Source organism: Diplotaxodon limnothrissa, linkage group LG11 (genome assembly GCF_057381915.1).
Source record: "Diplotaxodon limnothrissa isolate DT_005_m linkage group LG11, D_limnothrissa_male_GT1.1, whole genome shotgun sequence".
Taxonomy (NCBI): domain Eukaryota; kingdom Metazoa; phylum Chordata; class Actinopteri; order Cichliformes; family Cichlidae; genus Diplotaxodon; species Diplotaxodon limnothrissa.
This window is the reverse complement of record NC_140606.1, coordinates 30,805,349-30,824,269: the sequence shown is the minus strand read 5'-3', so window position 1 is coordinate 30,824,269 and position 18,921 is coordinate 30,805,349. Positions and strand designations below refer to the sequence as shown.

Below are 18,921 nucleotides of genomic sequence, written 5' to 3'. Positions count from 1 at the left end.
GCCTAGGGCCAAGTTCCAGACGTTTGGGAGATGGTGGTGCAGTCACCATGGGAACGGAGGTAAATACCGGGAGAAACAAGGGCCTCAAACAGCTTGCAGCTGCCTGGCTCTCTGAGTAAACACTACACAGGACCTGCCCCTGATTTACTGCCTTTAATCACTGGTGGGAGGAGAGTGCCATGGGGTTTGGACTGAGGAAATAATACGAATCTGATCAAATAAATCAGCTATAATGGGTTACGACACAGGCTGACTTTTATTAGCGCTCTAGAGAAGGGATGGATGCTGGGAGGGTGCTTCACTGGAATGGATCTGGGCTGGGGTGTCCTCACATTAGGGTGCCTCAAGCTGAGTTAAGGCATGCCAAAGCACAGTTTAGGAATGGTGGGGAGTGACACTCTGGAGCAAATTAGTGTAAGTGTTGCGGTATTTATTCACCAAATATGATACTGTTTTGAATCATCAGATGCTCTTGGCTGACGAAAGCAAAGATGGGTTGGCTTTCATTTTAACGAAAGCATGTCAGTGCATTCATATCGGCGGTGAATCGGAAAAACTCTTCAGCAGCTAATGAGTCATCTTGTTACAAGCTACCCTGGGATCTGTCAGCAGCACCTGACTGGTGCTATAACATTTGGCATAAACAGACCCTTTCACTTTCAGAGATACTTCATCTTTTTCCCTTTTCATCTACTAAAACTTCACTATTTATTAACATGTTTATGTCTCTGCTGTAAAGCCAACCTAGGCTCCTGTCACCCTGCCACCTGATTCCTGTCTTCTGTCAGTCTCATCTCTCATTCAGCTTTCCATCTTCCCTTCTCTTTCAGAATCTCCATACATTTTTCCCACACCCACGTTGTTCTGATGCCATGTTCTTCATGCTTCTATCTTTTCCTCTAATTCTGTACACACCATCCAGCAAAATCCATGTCCTCACCATCTGATGCCACTCTTCACTCTCTCTCCTTTACCCCCAGGATCTGTCATTTCCTCTCCGCCATCTATACCTCCTAATACCTTCTTCCGCTCCTCCATCCACCTCTGATCCCATTCTTCCCCTACTCTGTCCACCTCTGATCCCTCTTTTCCACACTTCCCTACATTGTGATCCCTGTGCTCCCCAGAGCTCTGAGGCACATCCCTGTGTGTGAGTTGCTTGTGCAGGAGCCTGCATGTGTGGTGGCCCCAGGGCAGGGATGACACAGACCCGCTGGAATGAGAGGGAACAGAGTCTGGGCGTTCCTCTAAAAACGCACTATTAAACCCAGTGCAGTACACAATGAGCTCATCTTAATTCAGGTCAGATGTACATCCTGCTTTCTCTCTCTTTCTTTTTGTCTTTTCACTATTTTTTTAATTGATTACATAGTTTGAGCTTTATTCGTCTGTACCGTGCTTACCAGTTTTCTCTTCTGTCTACCTCCTTCCTTTCTATTTGGATTAGCTCTACAATTTATTCGGAGCCAATAGCCACTTTTTTTTGCGGAGAACTAACAAGTTCGAGCACGGGGGCAACTTAAGCTTTCTGTAGAGGTCACACACTCGTATACGCAGGACGGACCTCCCTCCTTATCACAACTTTGTGAATGCAATCTAATCATAAACAATAATAAAAGACATCTTGTTTAAATTGTAAAGTTCATGAGGTCAAACTTTATCCATAAACAGCCCATAACATCCTTTCTCTCTATGCTCATGCACCAGTGCAGTGCACTTAGAAGGCAGCACCACTGGGTTATTACAGGCATGGAAAGAGTTATTATGCAATCTATACGATATGCAGTGTGTATCATGAACCACCTATCGGCACCACTGTATCAATATTAATTCAGTATAGTAGGTCAGCGGTGCTATTTTAAACAATTGATGAAGTAGTGAGTATCAGATTACACTGTATGTAAAAGAGCATGTACACATTGTGTTTAGACGTGAACATCTGTTCTCAATAAGTGCTCACTAGCTATAATATCTGACAATGATCGTGGATTAACAGGATGATCGCAAGCTTTTGCAATCAAATAGAAATGCAAATGTACTTTGTCACAGACACTTATACATTTTAATAAATTGAACTGCTACAATTCAATCTATTAAAAGCAAATCTTCTACCCAGTGGTTCTTCATGATCAATCAGCACACTAGCAAATCTCTTTGCAAAAACACAGGAAGTTAATATCACTCTACACTTTGCATGAAACCTTGCTGTTAAGAAGGCATGGAGACCAACATCTATTTCTGCTACTTCCCTTAAAGGCAAAGACAAGGACCACAAGTAGAAGGGTGCTGAAGGTGTGAAAAATATTGTGCATTTAAAGCAGCATGGGAAACACAACCACAAATTGACTTCCTTCAAACCTGTGCACAATGTGACAGCCAAACTTACAAGTTGCACACAGTACGCCCAGGGTGGGACACCGCAAATGATAGATGTATAGGTTTAAAGATAAATCCACAATCTAGAAAAGCGAATAGACTCTCCGCATAGAAAGAGCTGCTTTAAAGTTAATGTGGTTATTGTCACATTTGTACAAAAACAAAATGAGACAAAGTTCTATTTTCATTATTGAAGGTAAATTGAAAAACCTTTTGGTTAAATGGTGAAAAACCAACACTGCCTGACATCAGCAGTTAGTGGTTTTGAGGGCTGCATCTCATAAGTTCAAATATTGTCTTTAACACTTTAGTAGGTTTAGACATCTGTACTGTACATTTAACAAAAAAAAATAATAGTTGAAAGCAGTACTTAACTATCAAATTATCGGCAACTGATGATGAAATCTGCCACATCTGTACTGTATTCACGTAGCCCAGATGCATTCAGGTTGATTGTGCTATGTAATGGAAACAATCAGGCTGAATTCCTTTGTGCAGCCAAAATAGAAGAATGTCATTTTTTAATGCCTTGTGCCCACACCCATCCACCCAGCAAGCTCCACTTACAAGTGAAAAGGCTGAGGTTTTCACAGAATGTTGTATCTCACATGGTTGACTAGTAATGTCCAACACATTTAACTCTGACATAACTCAGCACCAGATGTTTGTAACTGAAAAGCAGAGAGCATTCAGAACAGTTGGACACCGCTTCACTTTGCATGATAATGATAGCCGTGACATTAAGATCTGCTGGCTGTTTCTTATGCCTGGTTTTAACACTGGTTTGTGTCAGTGCAGCTCCCCCAAGACCTCCTTTAAGGACTCAGAGCTGAGGGAAGGAGAGAAAAAGCGAGAGCGAGAGAGGTCCTCAGGTTTCACAGCTGCAGGCCCAGCTCAATCCTAAAGTAAATGGACTTGAGGAAAGCCAATCCTAATTGATTCCAAGCCTCAAAGCTCTTTAGTAAACATTGTGGAGCAATGAAAATGACTTGTTATCCTAATTCATTGGATGCTCATGCTGTGCACTCAGCAGAGCAGAGGAACAAAATGAAGAAGCAGATGGAAGTGAGATTAAACTGATTTTGTTTGGTGATTTTGTCTCATTTAGAGACATATTTACCACAGAGCCCCATAAAGTGTGTTGATACTAAAAGATTTATAGACCTGCAATGATCAGATACACAACCTTTACCAGTCGTGACAAGGATAACCATTTTTTAATAGTCTCTTAGGTTATTATGGTTCAAATTAAACACAAAGATTTACATAGCGGGAACCTAACTGTGCTTCTAGTTTTACATGATGACCTTGTTCACAAAAGCACAGTAAATCAAAACATATTGAAGCCTACAATTCTCATGAATTAACAGGCTAATATCTGGACTGTGTTGGACTGAGTACACCAGTCTGTGAAGTGTCCAGCATGGTCTCTATGTAGGAAGTTCCTGTGGAGAGACCCTGTGCACAGAGGCTTTGGTGAGCCCTAATGGCTTCCTGTGGAAGTTCTGCTTTTCAGTGGAGGGGTTTCCTCAGCCCATTTTCCTGCTGATGTGAACATTTCCAGATCAGTTTTCTCTTGTGTGAATATTCCCATCCTATTCATGTTTCAGGATTCCGCCATCCTCGTAAACAAGTGACGCATCTGCAACTTTAGACCATACAATTGCTGCTCAGAGGTTGCCTCAGATCATGTGTGACAGATCACTGCAGCTGGCAACTTGGTGCAGTTCTGTGGCTGGCAACCACCACCACATGGCATACCGTCTCTGAATTTTGAGTGATGCGATTTTACGACAATAAACAATAACACAGCTCTCTCAACAAACCGGTAAGGGCTCTGTGGTCAGAAAGGGCTGCGAAGTGAAGTGGTGAGTCAGGTAAAGAGTTTACAATGACAGGTAAAGTCAGGTGAAGCAGGCCTGACAACGTCTCTGTTACTGGCAGTGATTGCTGCTCCTCCAAGGGGTTGAAATTCCATCCCTGTCCTCAACAAAGAGCCTGATGGGGTGTCAGTCAGACTTAGTGATGGGCCTCCCATCCAATATTCACTAGCTCCCGAAGCTGTAAATCTACACAAGACAGCCTCAACACAGGGCTGGCCTAACTCTGAGCCATCTCAATGTCTAACAAGTTTGCCACAGGCCTGGTTTACAGTAACAAAGCCCTGGCACAGATTTGAAGGTGGCTGAAGTTAAAGCACAAGGAATGAATGAGGTCAGTGGAGAGTCCTCATGTGGGCAAAAAGGTGCATAAATGTTTGTGTGCGTTTCCTATAACCGTTATGTCACTGACGTATTAAGACAGAACTGCAGCAGAGGGAAAGACGTTTCACTCAAAGAGATGACAGCCCTGCAAGAGTTGGCAAAATTTATGCAATCAATACCCAATGCAATACCCCAATCATTACGTACAGTGTGCATATACAAGTAATAAGCACAAAGAAGCAACCCACACACATTGTAATTAATATGGTTTCTCTATCTGCAAAGGTTCCAGAGAAGCAGAGCTCTAAGGCAGCTGCCATTCCCATACTGTGAAAAGAACTATTTTAGAACATGAAATGCTAAACCTGTGTAAAAGCGGTCACGGCTTAGGCTTCAACAATGACTTCATCTTATCCTCTGGGACCCTCTTTGGCATGCTCTGCTATGGGACAACAGTGAATGAACAGCAAAACACGAATGGCAAGTCCCACACACACTGCTCCAAATGTAATGAAACACTGACATTGCCTCAGAGACAATGGGGGGGATGACAGCTGGCACAGAAACAGAGGGACCAGGATGAGACTGAGGCTGTCAGTATAACAGGGGCACACTTGAGGTGAGAGAATCCCCAAAGATCACTGCGCTTGTCAGGCGGTTTTCAGTCTGTCATCAATTCTCAGCAGTGCTCAACAACTGCTGTTTCATGTCATACAGAAAAGAGAAAATGCCTCTCTCAGTAGCAAGTTTCATAAAACCTGTTTGTACCTGTTACTTGTATTTACGCTGCTGATGTTTCACGACATCTTTCGGCCACTGCGGTCTGCTTACCCTATCTGTCTATTTGTTGATGGAGCCTGAGTTATGACAGAGCTGGACTGAGGAGAGGGCAGGGCCTGCTGGATCACTATGCTGGTATCATGATTGCCCATTCGTGAGTGGGACTGCTGGTGCTGGCCTTGGCCTGCTTGGCCATGCAGTGAAATGTTCTGTAAAGAGAAGAGAGGAGGCGAGTGAGCACAGTATAGAGGTTTAGGACTCTATAAAGAGCATTTTCAAGTGCAAAACAACACAAGCATTTCAACCATTTGGCCTTGGACTTCACACATTCAGTGGGTGGGAATGGGTAATGAGGAACTAAGTAAGGTATCATCTACAAGCTTTTCTGTGCTGAGCTGAGAGTTTATTGATGACCATATTTCCTTTATTTTTATTTTACCAACAGTTTTTAACTGTCACATTATGAATATTCATACTAAAATAGCTGCAAGTGATAGAATACTCACACTCACGTATCTCTCACACACTTACAGTGCCATAAAGTATTTTGCATTGCAGTACAATTACTTAATCTTCACCATTATGATAGTATATTGCAGGATATGGAAATAAGACTATTTCATACTGTCTTCTTGGTGTTTTCTTAAAGTTTCAAATTTTTAACTCTTATCTTGTTGTGCTTTACACTCCCTGCAAGTCTTGCTCTGACTCGCCTCCTGCTGACTTGGCAAAGCCTCCCATCATAAACCACACAGGCTGGGCAGCCTAGACATGGCTGACCTGAGCACGCACGATCTCCAGAGCCAAACCACAGAGACAACAGCTTAGCTGCAGCAGGGACTGCACACACTCCCAGACCTTAGATAAGCAGTCTGTCTTGTGGTGATTTGACTATTACCCATGTTTCAGGTCAAGGTGCTTCAGGGCAGATGTATAATGCATAAATGATCATGTTCTTTGTCAAACGTCAGTGTTTGTGACTCTGCTCACATACAAGACTGTCTGGTCAGTATTTTTTCCTGATTACTGCTGAAAAAGATGTCTCAGGGGTCTGTCTGTCTGGGAGAAATAGGACTCCTTCTCTAAGCGATGAAGATCTGTTTGAAGCTGCAGGTGGAGAACCTGATATCTTTTGTCCTCATCTGTGATGGGTGACAAATCTCCACCTGCTAGCCCTGTCTGTCACTGTTGACAAGTCAGATGAGGTTAAAGCAGCGTGGCACTAGTGGCATCACGAGAACTAGACAGGGAACATATAGTTTGGATAAAAGAGAGAAATATAGCAGAAATATTAGCGGTGAATAAACACTTGTGGCTATCCATTTTTGAACAAATGGGCAGAATGTGGTTGCATGAGGTCTATGTGTTTCCAGTCTATAAAAAAAATGTGTTATCAGCTCATGCAGTGTGAGCCGCTGTTAGCGACATTACTCATGTGATCACTCCAGATAAGAGCTCTTAACCACCTAACCTCTGTGGCTTTGGTCTCATCTGTTTTTTGTTTTGTTTTTTTTAGTCTGAGTTTTTTTTCCTTTTTGTTCCAGTACCTGTTTACTGTCCTCTTCTTCCTGGGCTTTGCAAAATTCCTGCTCAATTGAGCAGTCCAGGTCACTGAACAAGCCCACCTCCTCACAGTTCTTTAAAAAACGTGTTGGCGTAGGTGTCTGGTCTGTAAACGAAGAAAAAATGTTTTTCAGGTTTAAAAGTAGAATGTGGACCTTTAAAAGTTAGAGGGAAAAGAGTTTTAAGGGGTTCCAAATGGCAAAATATATCCGCAAGCGTAGTGTTTTCGTGAAAAAGTTGATTTCATATTTGTCTTTTTCCTTTTCCATTTTGTGATATTGTGTGATGCTTTTGTAAAAGATGTATGCCTAATTCTCATTTGCATACCTGAAACATATATACAATGTAAAAACTTACGCAGGCAAAATGAACCAAAATGCAAATATGCGCACAACAGTATTTAAAACAGGAACCATGTCTGCAAGAAGTTAAATGAGACACGAGAAAGCATTTAAATCTGTTTTGACAGCGCAGCATGTTTTATTCTGATAATTTGGATAGTTTTACTGCTAACTTTTAATTTGATTCTGTGACTCTTCTTGTACTCTCCGATTTTTATGTCTTGTATTTTTTGTATTTTCTGCCTCATTGTTCCTTACTCTAAAAAAATGATGTCCAATTATGTGAGCCAAAGTTTTTACCAGCATGCACTTTAAGCAAGCTAATGGAGACCAATCCAAAAAGAATAATGAACGTACACTGTTGTTGCACATTGTGTTTTTAAGTAAGCATTACTTGTATTTAGCCGATGAGAGACACTACTTTTGACAGCCCAGTTTTTTGCTGACAAAGTACAGATCCCACCTACAGAGTGGGGTCTCATTTGTCGAGCTCAGTCAAGCTGTGGTATTCAGCTTGACATTGTGGGGGGTGCACGCAGATCGGGTTTCAGACTGTTGAAGGTGATTTTGGGATCACAGTTGTTTCAAAGGCTAAAAGCATACTCCATGGCGTGTTTATCCATTCTGGCTAGACTGAGGATTGACTCAAACTTTCGTCATGACGTGTGTACTCAAAACACAGTTTTACTCTGCAAATATACAGCGCCATTTCGATCTGCAGAGACTGACGATATTACTCAAGCTCTATTAAGAAACCGAGTAATGTCAGTTTTTAGTCGAGTCAATGCAAAGCAAATAGAGCAGGTCAACTTTAGGTCATGAATTATAGTACTAAAAGTTAAGCGTAGACAATTTTGCATGTGACATTGTGTGTCTGAGGTGTGACTTTGTGTGCTGCATAACCACTGATTATTTTATCCTGAGTTCAGTGTATCAGTAAGAAAGTAGTCATAGTTGTAACTCAGGCGAAAAGCGATAAAGACGCCTGGCTTAGAAAATCTGATCCTACTGACTACCGAGTGTAAACAATAAAGAAGAAACTACTTGAATAGTCTGGCTGTAGCAATTTTTACTAGACGATGGCTGATGCATTAGGAATGTTATAAGGAGTAGAGATCTACACTATTGGATTGGCCGCTACTATTGGTTTGACTCTTACTGGACTTTTGAAACTCTAGATTAATGTCCAGATCAGCGGCTCAACTGGGCTTTTGCACCCTGTAAAACTTCCTTTCTTTCGACGTGATATATAGAATGATGACGCACCGAGTGACAGAAAAGCGCAAATCACATGAAGTAACAGGAAAGACAAGCTCACACATAAAATGCTCATTTGTCCAGTTTTTGTCAGGCAGCTTCTTTATATGTTACTGAAGTGTTCATTGTGAATGACACTAAGCTGTAGGGTAGCATGCCTCATATGATTTACATTATTGCAAACAACTTCTGGAGGCACTGTAAAGCATACTGATGATAGACGAGTGTGTCTGTGCATGAGTCACAAAGACACAGCTGCAAACAAACTCCAAGTTTCTTTCAAACCCTGCTCAAATAGTGAGGTAGTCTGTATTGAAGGAGCATAACTCACCTGATAACATGTTGTCGTTCTTTATGGAGGGGAACTTAAGGGTCATCTCATGTTTGTGTCGATGTATCATTAGATGGTCCTCTGTGGGGAATCGCTGTTGAAAAAAAAAAGAATTGTACATATGTAAAGAGACAAGTATGAGTAACTGATAGGAAATGAAGCACTACCCTAAAATAACATTCACTGTTATTGTAGTCATTCTTGACTACATCCTAAAAGAAACTTTTTTTTCTTTAGGTATTTTAACACTAGACCCGATCACAGTTTGTGTTTCAAGCACTTCCATGGTATTGCGCTTCTCCCTCATGCGCGAGAGATAAATCTACTCCGAATCCCTCTTTGGTGTATTGATATCACAGGCAGACATACATATACACATGCACATGTACGCATTGAGTTTTATCACGACAGTCTCACCTGAGAACAGCCAGGAGCGTTGCACACGAACGGCCTTTCCTGGTCCGAGTTCATCACTCTGGCCAACTTCTCATAAAACTACAGAAAAAGACAAAAGAAGAAAGCAGTGAGGAGAGCTGAATAATTTTGCTTTCCTTAGACGAGGGAAAATACGCTCGTGTCATGCTAGACATGAAACTGCTACTGCACCTGCACTAGTTTTCTCACGCTACAGTAATCTGGGCTCCACTAAAATGACATCAAGGCTGAGGTTGTGGAAACACTGGGTCCAATAACTTCAGCAAAACTCAACCACTGGGAAAACTTTTAAATATTTCGATAGATGGATTTTCTTTATATCCACGTTTTTATTGCACATTACCACATAGATTGTAACACACTTTAAAGCTGGTAATAAACAAAATGAACAAATGTATCTATATAGACATTGCTTCTCAGTACTTATATATTTTTTATTAAGGCAGCTATGTAGTAAGACAAAATTGACTTTAAATAAAAGGCACTTACATCTGGAAAAAATAGCTCCACATTTAAGTTTCAGCCATACAGTCATCGGTTTCTTAATGAATTGATTCGCTGGTTATGCATCTTTTAGTGAGAACAAGAAAAGGAAGCAGCGGCTGTGCAGCCGTGCACAGTCAGAAAGTGCAGCTTATTTGATAGAAAGAAGAAAAGGAACTTTAGTTGGTGTTAGTTTTAAAGCTTAAAAATAAGCGGGCCTCAGGTTTTTTAACGTGCACTTTAGGAACTTCTCAGTGCACCCATATCATTTTAACTTTAAGAATTCAAAGCAAAATGGGACAAGTGATGGTAAAAGATAAAAACACTAAAAATAAACCTCTACAAATTATTTCAAATTTTATCCTTTTCCTCTTTTAACTTTGAAAAACCCAATCAGGCAAAACCAGTTAAAGAAGTCAAAATTTTCAACTGTATTTTTTTCATACATTTCAAATAAATTACGGAAACAACAGTTGGATTTTAAAATATATCGATCAACATCAAACGCATTAAACAACACCTATGTGAAATATGATATCCACATGATGGAGCGCACACATTCAAACATTTATATTGCACAGGTTTACAGCATCTTACTTTATTGTTCCTGCCAATAATTTTTTTAAATTATTTTAGGCAGGAATAGGAAGGAATATATCTTTTTATTATTATTACTACATTTTATTTTGACGTTTGACTTTTTTTAAAAGTGATATTCAGGATGCCAACCACTTGTAAGCTTACCAAGGCAACACACACAGTATACTTGAAGTTTGGTCAGATTCTGAGCTAAATTTTTGCTTGCATTTGCATTTTTACTGAAACAATTTTTGTTAAGATCTTTGTGTTTAGACAACATTAAACACAGAAATTTATCTCACTTGTGTAAAAGAGAAAAACGGTTTTCGTCACAGTCTGCAAACTACTGAGCAAAAAATATTATTTGTGCAATCCTTGTACTTTTTTTTGCGACATCATACTTGGTTCGCAGCTTATTTAGTATTTCGAGATCTTATTATTGTTACAGTGCAAAAGTATAAACTATTCTTCTAATAAACACTAACAAAGAGCCTCTGAGCAGTCATCACATTTCAATAACACAAATGCCAAGCACTTTTAGACGGATGTCGTACCAGATGTTAAGTAAGTACGATTATTTGTCTTTTAGGGTGAAGGTGGACATGAACATGCAAAACATGCAAAACAGGGATGCACCATTATATATAAGGAACATCAGTACTGGCTTATATCAGCCTTGCTGGCTGCCATTTACCAAGTTGTGGAGAACTGAAAGATTTTAATGTAGTTTTCATTGTCTCCCGGCACAAATTATTACATACCGATAAAAAAAAACCCATATATGCTGCATTGGTACTTTCCAAGTTGTTATTTTAACATAAAATTTCTTAACCATTCTTGCATCCCTATTTCACACCCCACACATGGAAACCACACTTGGCTGATGTGTGGTTTCAATGCAAAGCCCACAAAGCGCTTGGGGTGTCTAGCCATATAAGAAATGGATTTTGTATTTAATTATTTAATGATTCTTGGCCTTATGAGCCTTATGAGTCTTGGCTGCATGATAGTTTCACAGAAACCTATTTCTTCTATGTTACAATAACTTAGAATTGCAGTTAAATAAAGAAAATTTGGCATTATGACGTAAAATGAGACACAAAACTTTTTCTGCTTAGTTTTATCTGCTTTTTATTGCACAACTTAAATGTAATCAGAGAAGGGGGTTTAATAAGACACTAAGAGTTTGATGATCATCAAATAGGTCTGTGGTTTATCATGTGTCCTCTCAGTACAACTAAAACATCTGCAGTATTTACAACACTGATACTGGACCACATCATTTTTATTTAATGGCACATTAAACATTTCCTTTTATCGCTTGCATTATTATCACCTCTCCCTCCTACCAGTTCACAAGAACCGCACCACATCTGTAATTCTGTAATAAGTCTGTAATAAGTCAGTGCGGCATGTCAAGTGTCAGGCATGAATACTTTCATACACTATGTGCATGTGTCTTTTTCATAGGTACAGGCTATTTCCTTAAGCGCAGTCAAAACAGTCAAATATTGTGTTATGCTAAGCAGTCCTGTTTTCTTAACAAGTTGTACTTCATGACCAAGCCCGCTTGAACAGGGTCTGGAAAGGGTCTCACTGTCAGAGAGCAATGAGACCTGGTCTCTCTTTCTATCACCAGTTCAGTTCTCTAAAACAGGGCCCCTAAAAACTCACCTGGTCTATTTTGACACAACAAACACGACCAACACTGCTGATCATTAAATAAAACTAAGCGCTAGATGACAAAAACAGTGTCTGTAGATATGGCGCTACTCACTCGTGTATTAAATAAAGGCCCCAAATGTTCATGAAACAGCATGAATCAGCTGTTGTGTTTCAACTCTTGTTGGAACTGTTGTTTACTAGCTCCCTTCTTGATTGCCAGTATGAATTTGAAACAGTTCTTGAAACATAAAAACTTTAAAGCAAGGCATTAAAAAAATAAGAGAAAAATTGTTTCCATAACTGTAAAAAACAGAAACGTTTACCTTCCTGTTCCTGTTTCTAAAACGGGACTCGATCATTCCCTCACATTTACTAGGAAATTCAAACCATATGATACATAAAACTTCCAGCCATTAATTCTGCGAATGCCTCTGCGAATTATCCAATAGCTTTCACACTTCAAATTATCAGCATTCAACGCCCTTTCCTTGGACAGGGCACTTGGCTCTCATTTAATATAGATGTTTTCATTTAGCAGAGGAAATTTGGTTACACTTTACATTAACTGCATCCTGATGTGAGTGAGGGGAAGGATTAGGGTCCGGCATTCGATTTCAAGAGGAACTTGGGAAGAACTCTCCAGGTAGAACGCATATTAGAATTTAAACAATATGGTGAGGAAAAGAAGGGTTGGGGTGCAAAGGCATATGGGGTTAAAGCAAGCACAAACATGCACAGCAATTCAACTCTCCAGCTCCAGTGCCATAACCTGGGCTTTTGAGAGTACAAATTGAAGGAAGGATTACGGCGAACCCTGAGACAACGTACACGGGACCTCTCTGACAATGTCTGCACTGAACTTCTGCTCTTAAACTCAATGCATGACTAGAAGACTGGTTTGACTGAAATATAAACTTCAAAAGCTTTCAATTACTGGTCTCTGACTCAACATAAACTCATAAATCAAAAAATTAACCCTCAGAGGTCTAGCATGGGATTAGCACTGCTCACATTATTCTAACTGTATTATTCTTAGCATTCACTTTGCAGAACTTTGCAGGTAAAGGCGAAAAGAAAGCTCTAGTATTAAAATAAAATGCTCTAACTTCTGTGGTGTACTTGTTGCTCAGACTTGAGACTGCCTTTATGTTTGCTACCTTTTCACACCTTCTATATTAGTAGAGACATTACCAGGGGTACCTCAAGCACAAGAAATGCAACTAACAGTTTACTGCTGCAATCCAGCTTAACATGTAAAAAACATATATCCATGAAGGTTAGTAAATAACACTATTATAGAATAAACATGTGAATTTAAATGCATTAACTATAGCTTATGATACTTGGTCTAAGTTTATGTAAATCCTAATAATTATTATGAACTATTTTTGGATTATGTATTTTTGCTTTAAAAATAAAAAAAAATTTGTCCAGCAAGTTAACTTTACTCAATCTGATAGGCTACATATTTTTATGGAGACAAATTATTGCAAAAGCTTTCATACAAAGAAACTCCATCCCAGTCTACATTAAATGCTGAAAAAAGTCGCAACAGGCATAAATAACACTTTAACAGGCGTTATTACGACACCGAATAAAAACTCGGGCACAATAAGTGGAATCGTGTACGAGAAACATGTGTTATTGATAGTGCTGTCACATAAACATAATGATAGCGGCCGGAGAGCAATCAAATAATTAAAGCATCTTTCTCTTTTTTTAAAAAAGCCGTTCCGTCACAAAGTGCGCACCGTCAGCACAACCTTACTCAAAGTAACCCTCAACATCTTAGCGCTTAATCAAATATCGACTGGCCTGCAGAATGACGTAATCTTGATGAACATTGCTGTTCAAGAGAAAAAGAGGAACATAAATTTAACGTAAACAATGATACCCTGGGGTAACAGCGTAACCACCGGCCCATTATATTCCAGACAGTCATTGGTGAACCGCAGCACGCACGAGTCCCGAAGATTAGCCTGCTCTGCGTATCCCTGGATGGGACAGGCATGACAATGATGCAGGGGTCCAGCTTCGGAGATTTAGAGCTAAATGAAAACTTAGAAGACGTGCCAAATTGGTGTGAAGTGCAACGAAAAGCGCCCGTTGCAATAAAAATGTTCGTGTTTTTGTCCTTTCAGATAATTTTCTGCAGACTTGCCTTAGCTGCTACTTGACAGACCGAGCTGCAGCGGCACTTGACTCCGCGATTCAACTTCAACAACAGTGTAAGAGACAGGCCAAACACACGGAGCGCGAAGTGACATGACAATGCACTCACTCAAACAAAACTCGCACGACACAAAGCTGCAGACACCAGGAGGTGAAAGAAATAAAACAAAATCACATCTTTAGAAAGACTGCTGAAGCGAACGAGAAAACAAGCTGTTGCATGAAAAAGGGAGAAGGACAAGTGAGAAGAATCGCTTTTTAAAAGAATAAAAATAAAAAGATGACAAACCTGCAGAGGCGCGTGCACGGTCCTCTGCATGGTGGCAAGGCTTTCAACTTACCAAACAAGTGCAGAAAATGTGAAGCAGTCTCTCAGAAGAAACCACGTTGGACTGAGAAAAGATTACAATACGATCTATTTAGAGAGCATAACGTCACCCTGGGTGACGTCACGTGGGATTCCTGAACTTCTAAATCATTGTGGTCCGCTGGTGGGTGGAGCCAGCGGGGGCGGAGTTTGCAAATGCACGCCCAGGGGCATGTATGAACACCGCTGGCCCTTGGTGGGTGTGGTCCAAAGCTGGAGCGCCAGTACAGAGCAATGAGTGCAAATAAACGTGCGGTGCTGCAGCTTCTATCTGTCAACTGCGAGAGCGATAAACGGGAAAACCTGCTAAACAGTCCCACGCGTGAAGTATAATCAAGACCCTGCAAACTTTAACCAACAAAACTGAAACTTTATAATAGGAAGCTCCCTACAAGTAAATAAAAATAATTCTACTATTTGCTGATTTCCAGCTCCATATCTTTATTCTTGGACTCAGTAGCTTTGAACATTAGCCACAGCCTCACAGCAAATCCACTGCTGAACCAAGACGTTTTAACTCCTCTTTTAAAAGCTACACTTCCTTTACGCCAGCTTTCTATTGATTGACTCCCCCTTGCAAACAGAAGGCTTGAACATCAGGCTAGATGACTGGGATGACTATATTAGGGCTGTTTCCTCTCACAGGAGCTTTGATTATGGCAGTATTATCTATTTATGTACATGCGAGAAAACAAGGAAACACAACAAAAGTCCCCCTTTAAAAGGAACCAAGCAGAAACTGACCTTTACAATGTACCTTGTGTGCGCTTGTGTGACATGATGAGTGAAGTGTTTTTCATGCAAGAATACAAATTTTCTCAGACTTGTAGTCCTCGGATTTGCTAATTCAAAAATTCAAGTAGAATTTGGGAAAACTCTACCTACAAACCTAAAGAACCTAAAGTAATTATGAAACTGGGAATCTCTTCAAAATAAATTATAATAAACATACATGACCAAGTCTAATGACTCCAGAAACAGGAAAGTTACTTTTTGCCAGAATTACGATTCAGCCTCAGTGACAATCTGCATACTGTATTACTCCCTGACGTTACTGTCAGGGCCTTAGAAACGTGTTTTCGTCAAACTGGCTTCATTTTTTGCTTATGTTTCACAGTGAGACTATAACCTGGCAGGACTCAATGCATCATCAACAGCTTGACTGGCAAATGAACTGAATGTGCAAAACACAGAGTGTTGCCTGTTGCCTTTTCTAAAGTGTGCCTTAGCTACAGCACATAGAAGAGATTTAAACAGCTCTGAAGTATACAAAGCATTTATGTTGGAGCTCTGCACGACCTGCTGGTGCCAACTGGCTGTGATTTCTTGGGCCACAGACACTGGTAGTGAAGCCATCCTCGGTTCCAGGGATTAATGACTCCTCACACATTGAGAAATGTTTACCACTCGCCACTCCACTAGACACACTAAGAGCTCTGTCACTGAAACAATAACGCAGTCTGAAAAGCCCTCATAACTCAGAGCCTCTCCGCCTTTGTCTTTTAACCAGAGCTTTAATCAACATTTATGACATCCTTTTGTCTCTTTATTGCCAATATATTTCCCAACCAATCCAAACATTATGCTCCCAGAGGAGCAGACTATTAAGGTTGGAAAGAGCCGATACAGTTTGGGTCAGTGACCCACACTAAAGTGGACTTGATCTATATTATACTAAACCTTTTATTATTATGCCTTTGTGCAATGCTTCTAGCTAAGATCACCTTGGGAAGATAAGGACCAGTGATGATGCTTTGTTGTAGCAGGTGCAAAAGGTGAAGGAGGCTAATAACAAAAGCGTCTCATAGGTTTTCAATTTTCATCAAAATATAAAGCACTTTAATGAATATTCCACTTTGCAAAGCAGTCAGCTATAGGAAATAGATGTCCAGATTAATGCTGCTCTTCATACCTCAAACAGAGATGACTACGCCCAAAGAGATATTAGTATAAAGCTCTTAGTAACTGTGCAACAACAGAAATCTAAGATATTTAGTTATCTGTTACCGCTCATATAAGCAAATACTTCTCCAAAATTTGGGGTAGAAAAAGCAAAATAGAAAATAGAAATATAAAACTAACAAATGATTGTAGGTCTTTGTCAACTGGTGTTTTCTTGTTTTCACGCACTACTGGTGCATCCTCACCTTACATTTTGGGTTAAAAAAAACTTCTAAAACTCTGATTTTAACCAACAATATATCAAAGCAGTCACTTTAGTCTGTAGATGAGATCATCCATAGTGGTGTGTTTGTTTTAAAATCGCTACGTTTCAATCAGAGGCTTCACCATCGAACTCTTATCACATATTTAAGACCAAGCAAGTCATGACTGTTGTGGCAGAGGGAAAGATGTAAGATAAGACCTAAGCAGCCAAGTCAATTTTACTGGCATCTGAAAGAAGATAGTCTGGGCTTTCCACAGCAGTAGTTATGTTGACAGATTCAAACTTTCTTCAGAAATGTTCTATTTTTTTAAATTACTTAACAGAATAAATTGGTATATAGTCTGAATGTCAAAAATAAATAAATAAATAATGTAGAGTTACTAATTTGTCTGATTTGAAAACATAATCATATCTTTACAAAGCCAGGAAAATATACCAGCCTAGCTGACTATAAATATTGAAAGACATTGCTTCTGAACTGGTGGGAATGTCATTCCAAGTGTTTGCTGTTCAGTGGTTAAAGATCAGGAACTACTGTGTGGTGAGGGAAACCTCAGGACATACTGAATATCACAGTGTTGACACTCTGACAATGTCAAGGTCTGTGGGTTGTAAAAGAAAAAAAGTAGATATATTTGTGTTACTTGAAAAATGAGAATGTTCAGTAATTCACTGCATTGCAAAACAACAATACAGTAATAAAAAATTCAATACTGGTTTATGGGGATGTTTTGCAATTAAACTTCAAAATAAGGATAGAAAACCCTTTACTCTACAGGCAGTTGTTTAACCAGTAAATTTACTTTTGTGCACTGCAACATCTGAGTTACTCAAATTTCAGCATTCAGATTAATCATTGAAATACTGAAATGAAGCTAGTGGTTTGAAACTGTCAAGACTCAGTAATTTCTGTCTTGGTATGTCAACTATCTCTGCTGAGCTTTCTAATGGCCCTGGGAGTCTTGTCCAACAAAATATATACTCTGGAGGGTCCTCAGTAGATAACCTTAGTGGCTTTTTCTCGCTCAAACACTTGACCCTATAACATTTACATTAGGTGGACGATAAATGGTGGTGCCTGAGTGAAAGCTATGGAGATTTGTAATTGTGTAGGATAATCTTTTTGCACAGCACTTGCGAGAAAGTTTATCAGTCTAATGATATATGAACTTGTCTTCTGTGTTACTTAAAGGGGATTATTAATAACATTTTTAACAATAACAATTTTTAAATGTCATATGGCGAGGCTAACAATAACACTATCATAACACCTTTAGATTACATTACAACACTGCATGGATAATATGTTGTGAGTGGTATTTCCATTGTGTTAGTCATCCCTATATGATTTATATTGGCTTGCGGGACCCGCGGTCCTATTACAAATCACTTAAATAAACACACTGATGATTTGAGTTAGAAATAAAGTCCCTAGGGAGCTGTTTTCACTTTCAGCTGTTTGAAATAAGTCTCCACTCCATGCAAAAATGAAGCCAGAAGGACTGAGGTGCCCTTTCTTTACTGTAGAGTGTAGGAGTGAGGAAATTATCTTATTGGTTGACTCAAACTTGCTGGGCAGTTCCCAGAGAACAGAAGGGTTTGGTCACTTACGAGCAGCTATTAAACGTGACTTTGCCTGCATGTGTTTCCACAGTGAGGTTGAACAGTCTATTCAGTACATCCTAAGCCCAAAGAATCCCAAACATATCTATTACCTCATCTCTAAACTTAAGAGTAATGATTAGGTGAAGCCTTACCCATCAAGCAAAAACTTCAATAAATAACAGAGGATAAGCCATGCCAGGATTTTTAAAAGAAACCCATCAGTTTCCTCAAACAAGAAGCTGTGAGTGATGTAATGCTTTCATAGTAATATCCCACAGTGTTCTCATGCATAACTGGAAAAGAAAAAAGTTTTACCATCACTGGTCTGAAATTTGGATGAGCCCAGTTATGACCCATTACACATTCATCAGGCACAGACTCAAAGATACCACACAGTCCATGGATGCAAAAAAAGTAACTAAAGAATTCTTCCACTCACTTTTTTGCCTCTTTAAAAAGGAACATTTGTTGCATATTGTCACATATACATTGTAGAGACCCGTGTTTCTCTCTTACAAGTTGTTGCATCAGTCACTCTGTTCTCCTGAAAACAGTCAGATGGGCGGGGGGGGGGGGGGGGGGGGGGGGAAGAAAAC

General features: G+C 39.8%; 1 protein-coding gene across 1 annotated transcript in view; it reads right to left on the bottom strand.

Annotated features, from left to right (window-relative positions):
- creb5b (cAMP responsive element binding protein 5b) overlaps positions 1 to 14,556 on the bottom strand; it is a 35,065-nt gene extending 20,509 nt beyond the window's left edge. Inside the window, exons 1-5 of the mRNA XM_085365786.1 lie at positions 14,476 to 14,556; positions 9,270 to 9,347; positions 8,853 to 8,946; positions 6,908 to 7,029; positions 5,412 to 5,569 (exon numbers count right to left, since the gene is read on the bottom strand). Coding sequence (XP_085221912.1) covers positions 5,412 to 5,569; positions 6,908 to 7,029; positions 8,853 to 8,946; positions 9,270 to 9,347; positions 14,476 to 14,505 — 482 coding nt within the window. The 5' untranslated portion in view covers positions 14,506 to 14,556. The remainder of the gene's footprint in view (positions 1 to 5,411; positions 5,570 to 6,907; positions 7,030 to 8,852; positions 8,947 to 9,269; positions 9,348 to 14,475) is intronic.
- Between the last annotated feature and the right edge of the window lie 4,365 nt (positions 14,557 to 18,921).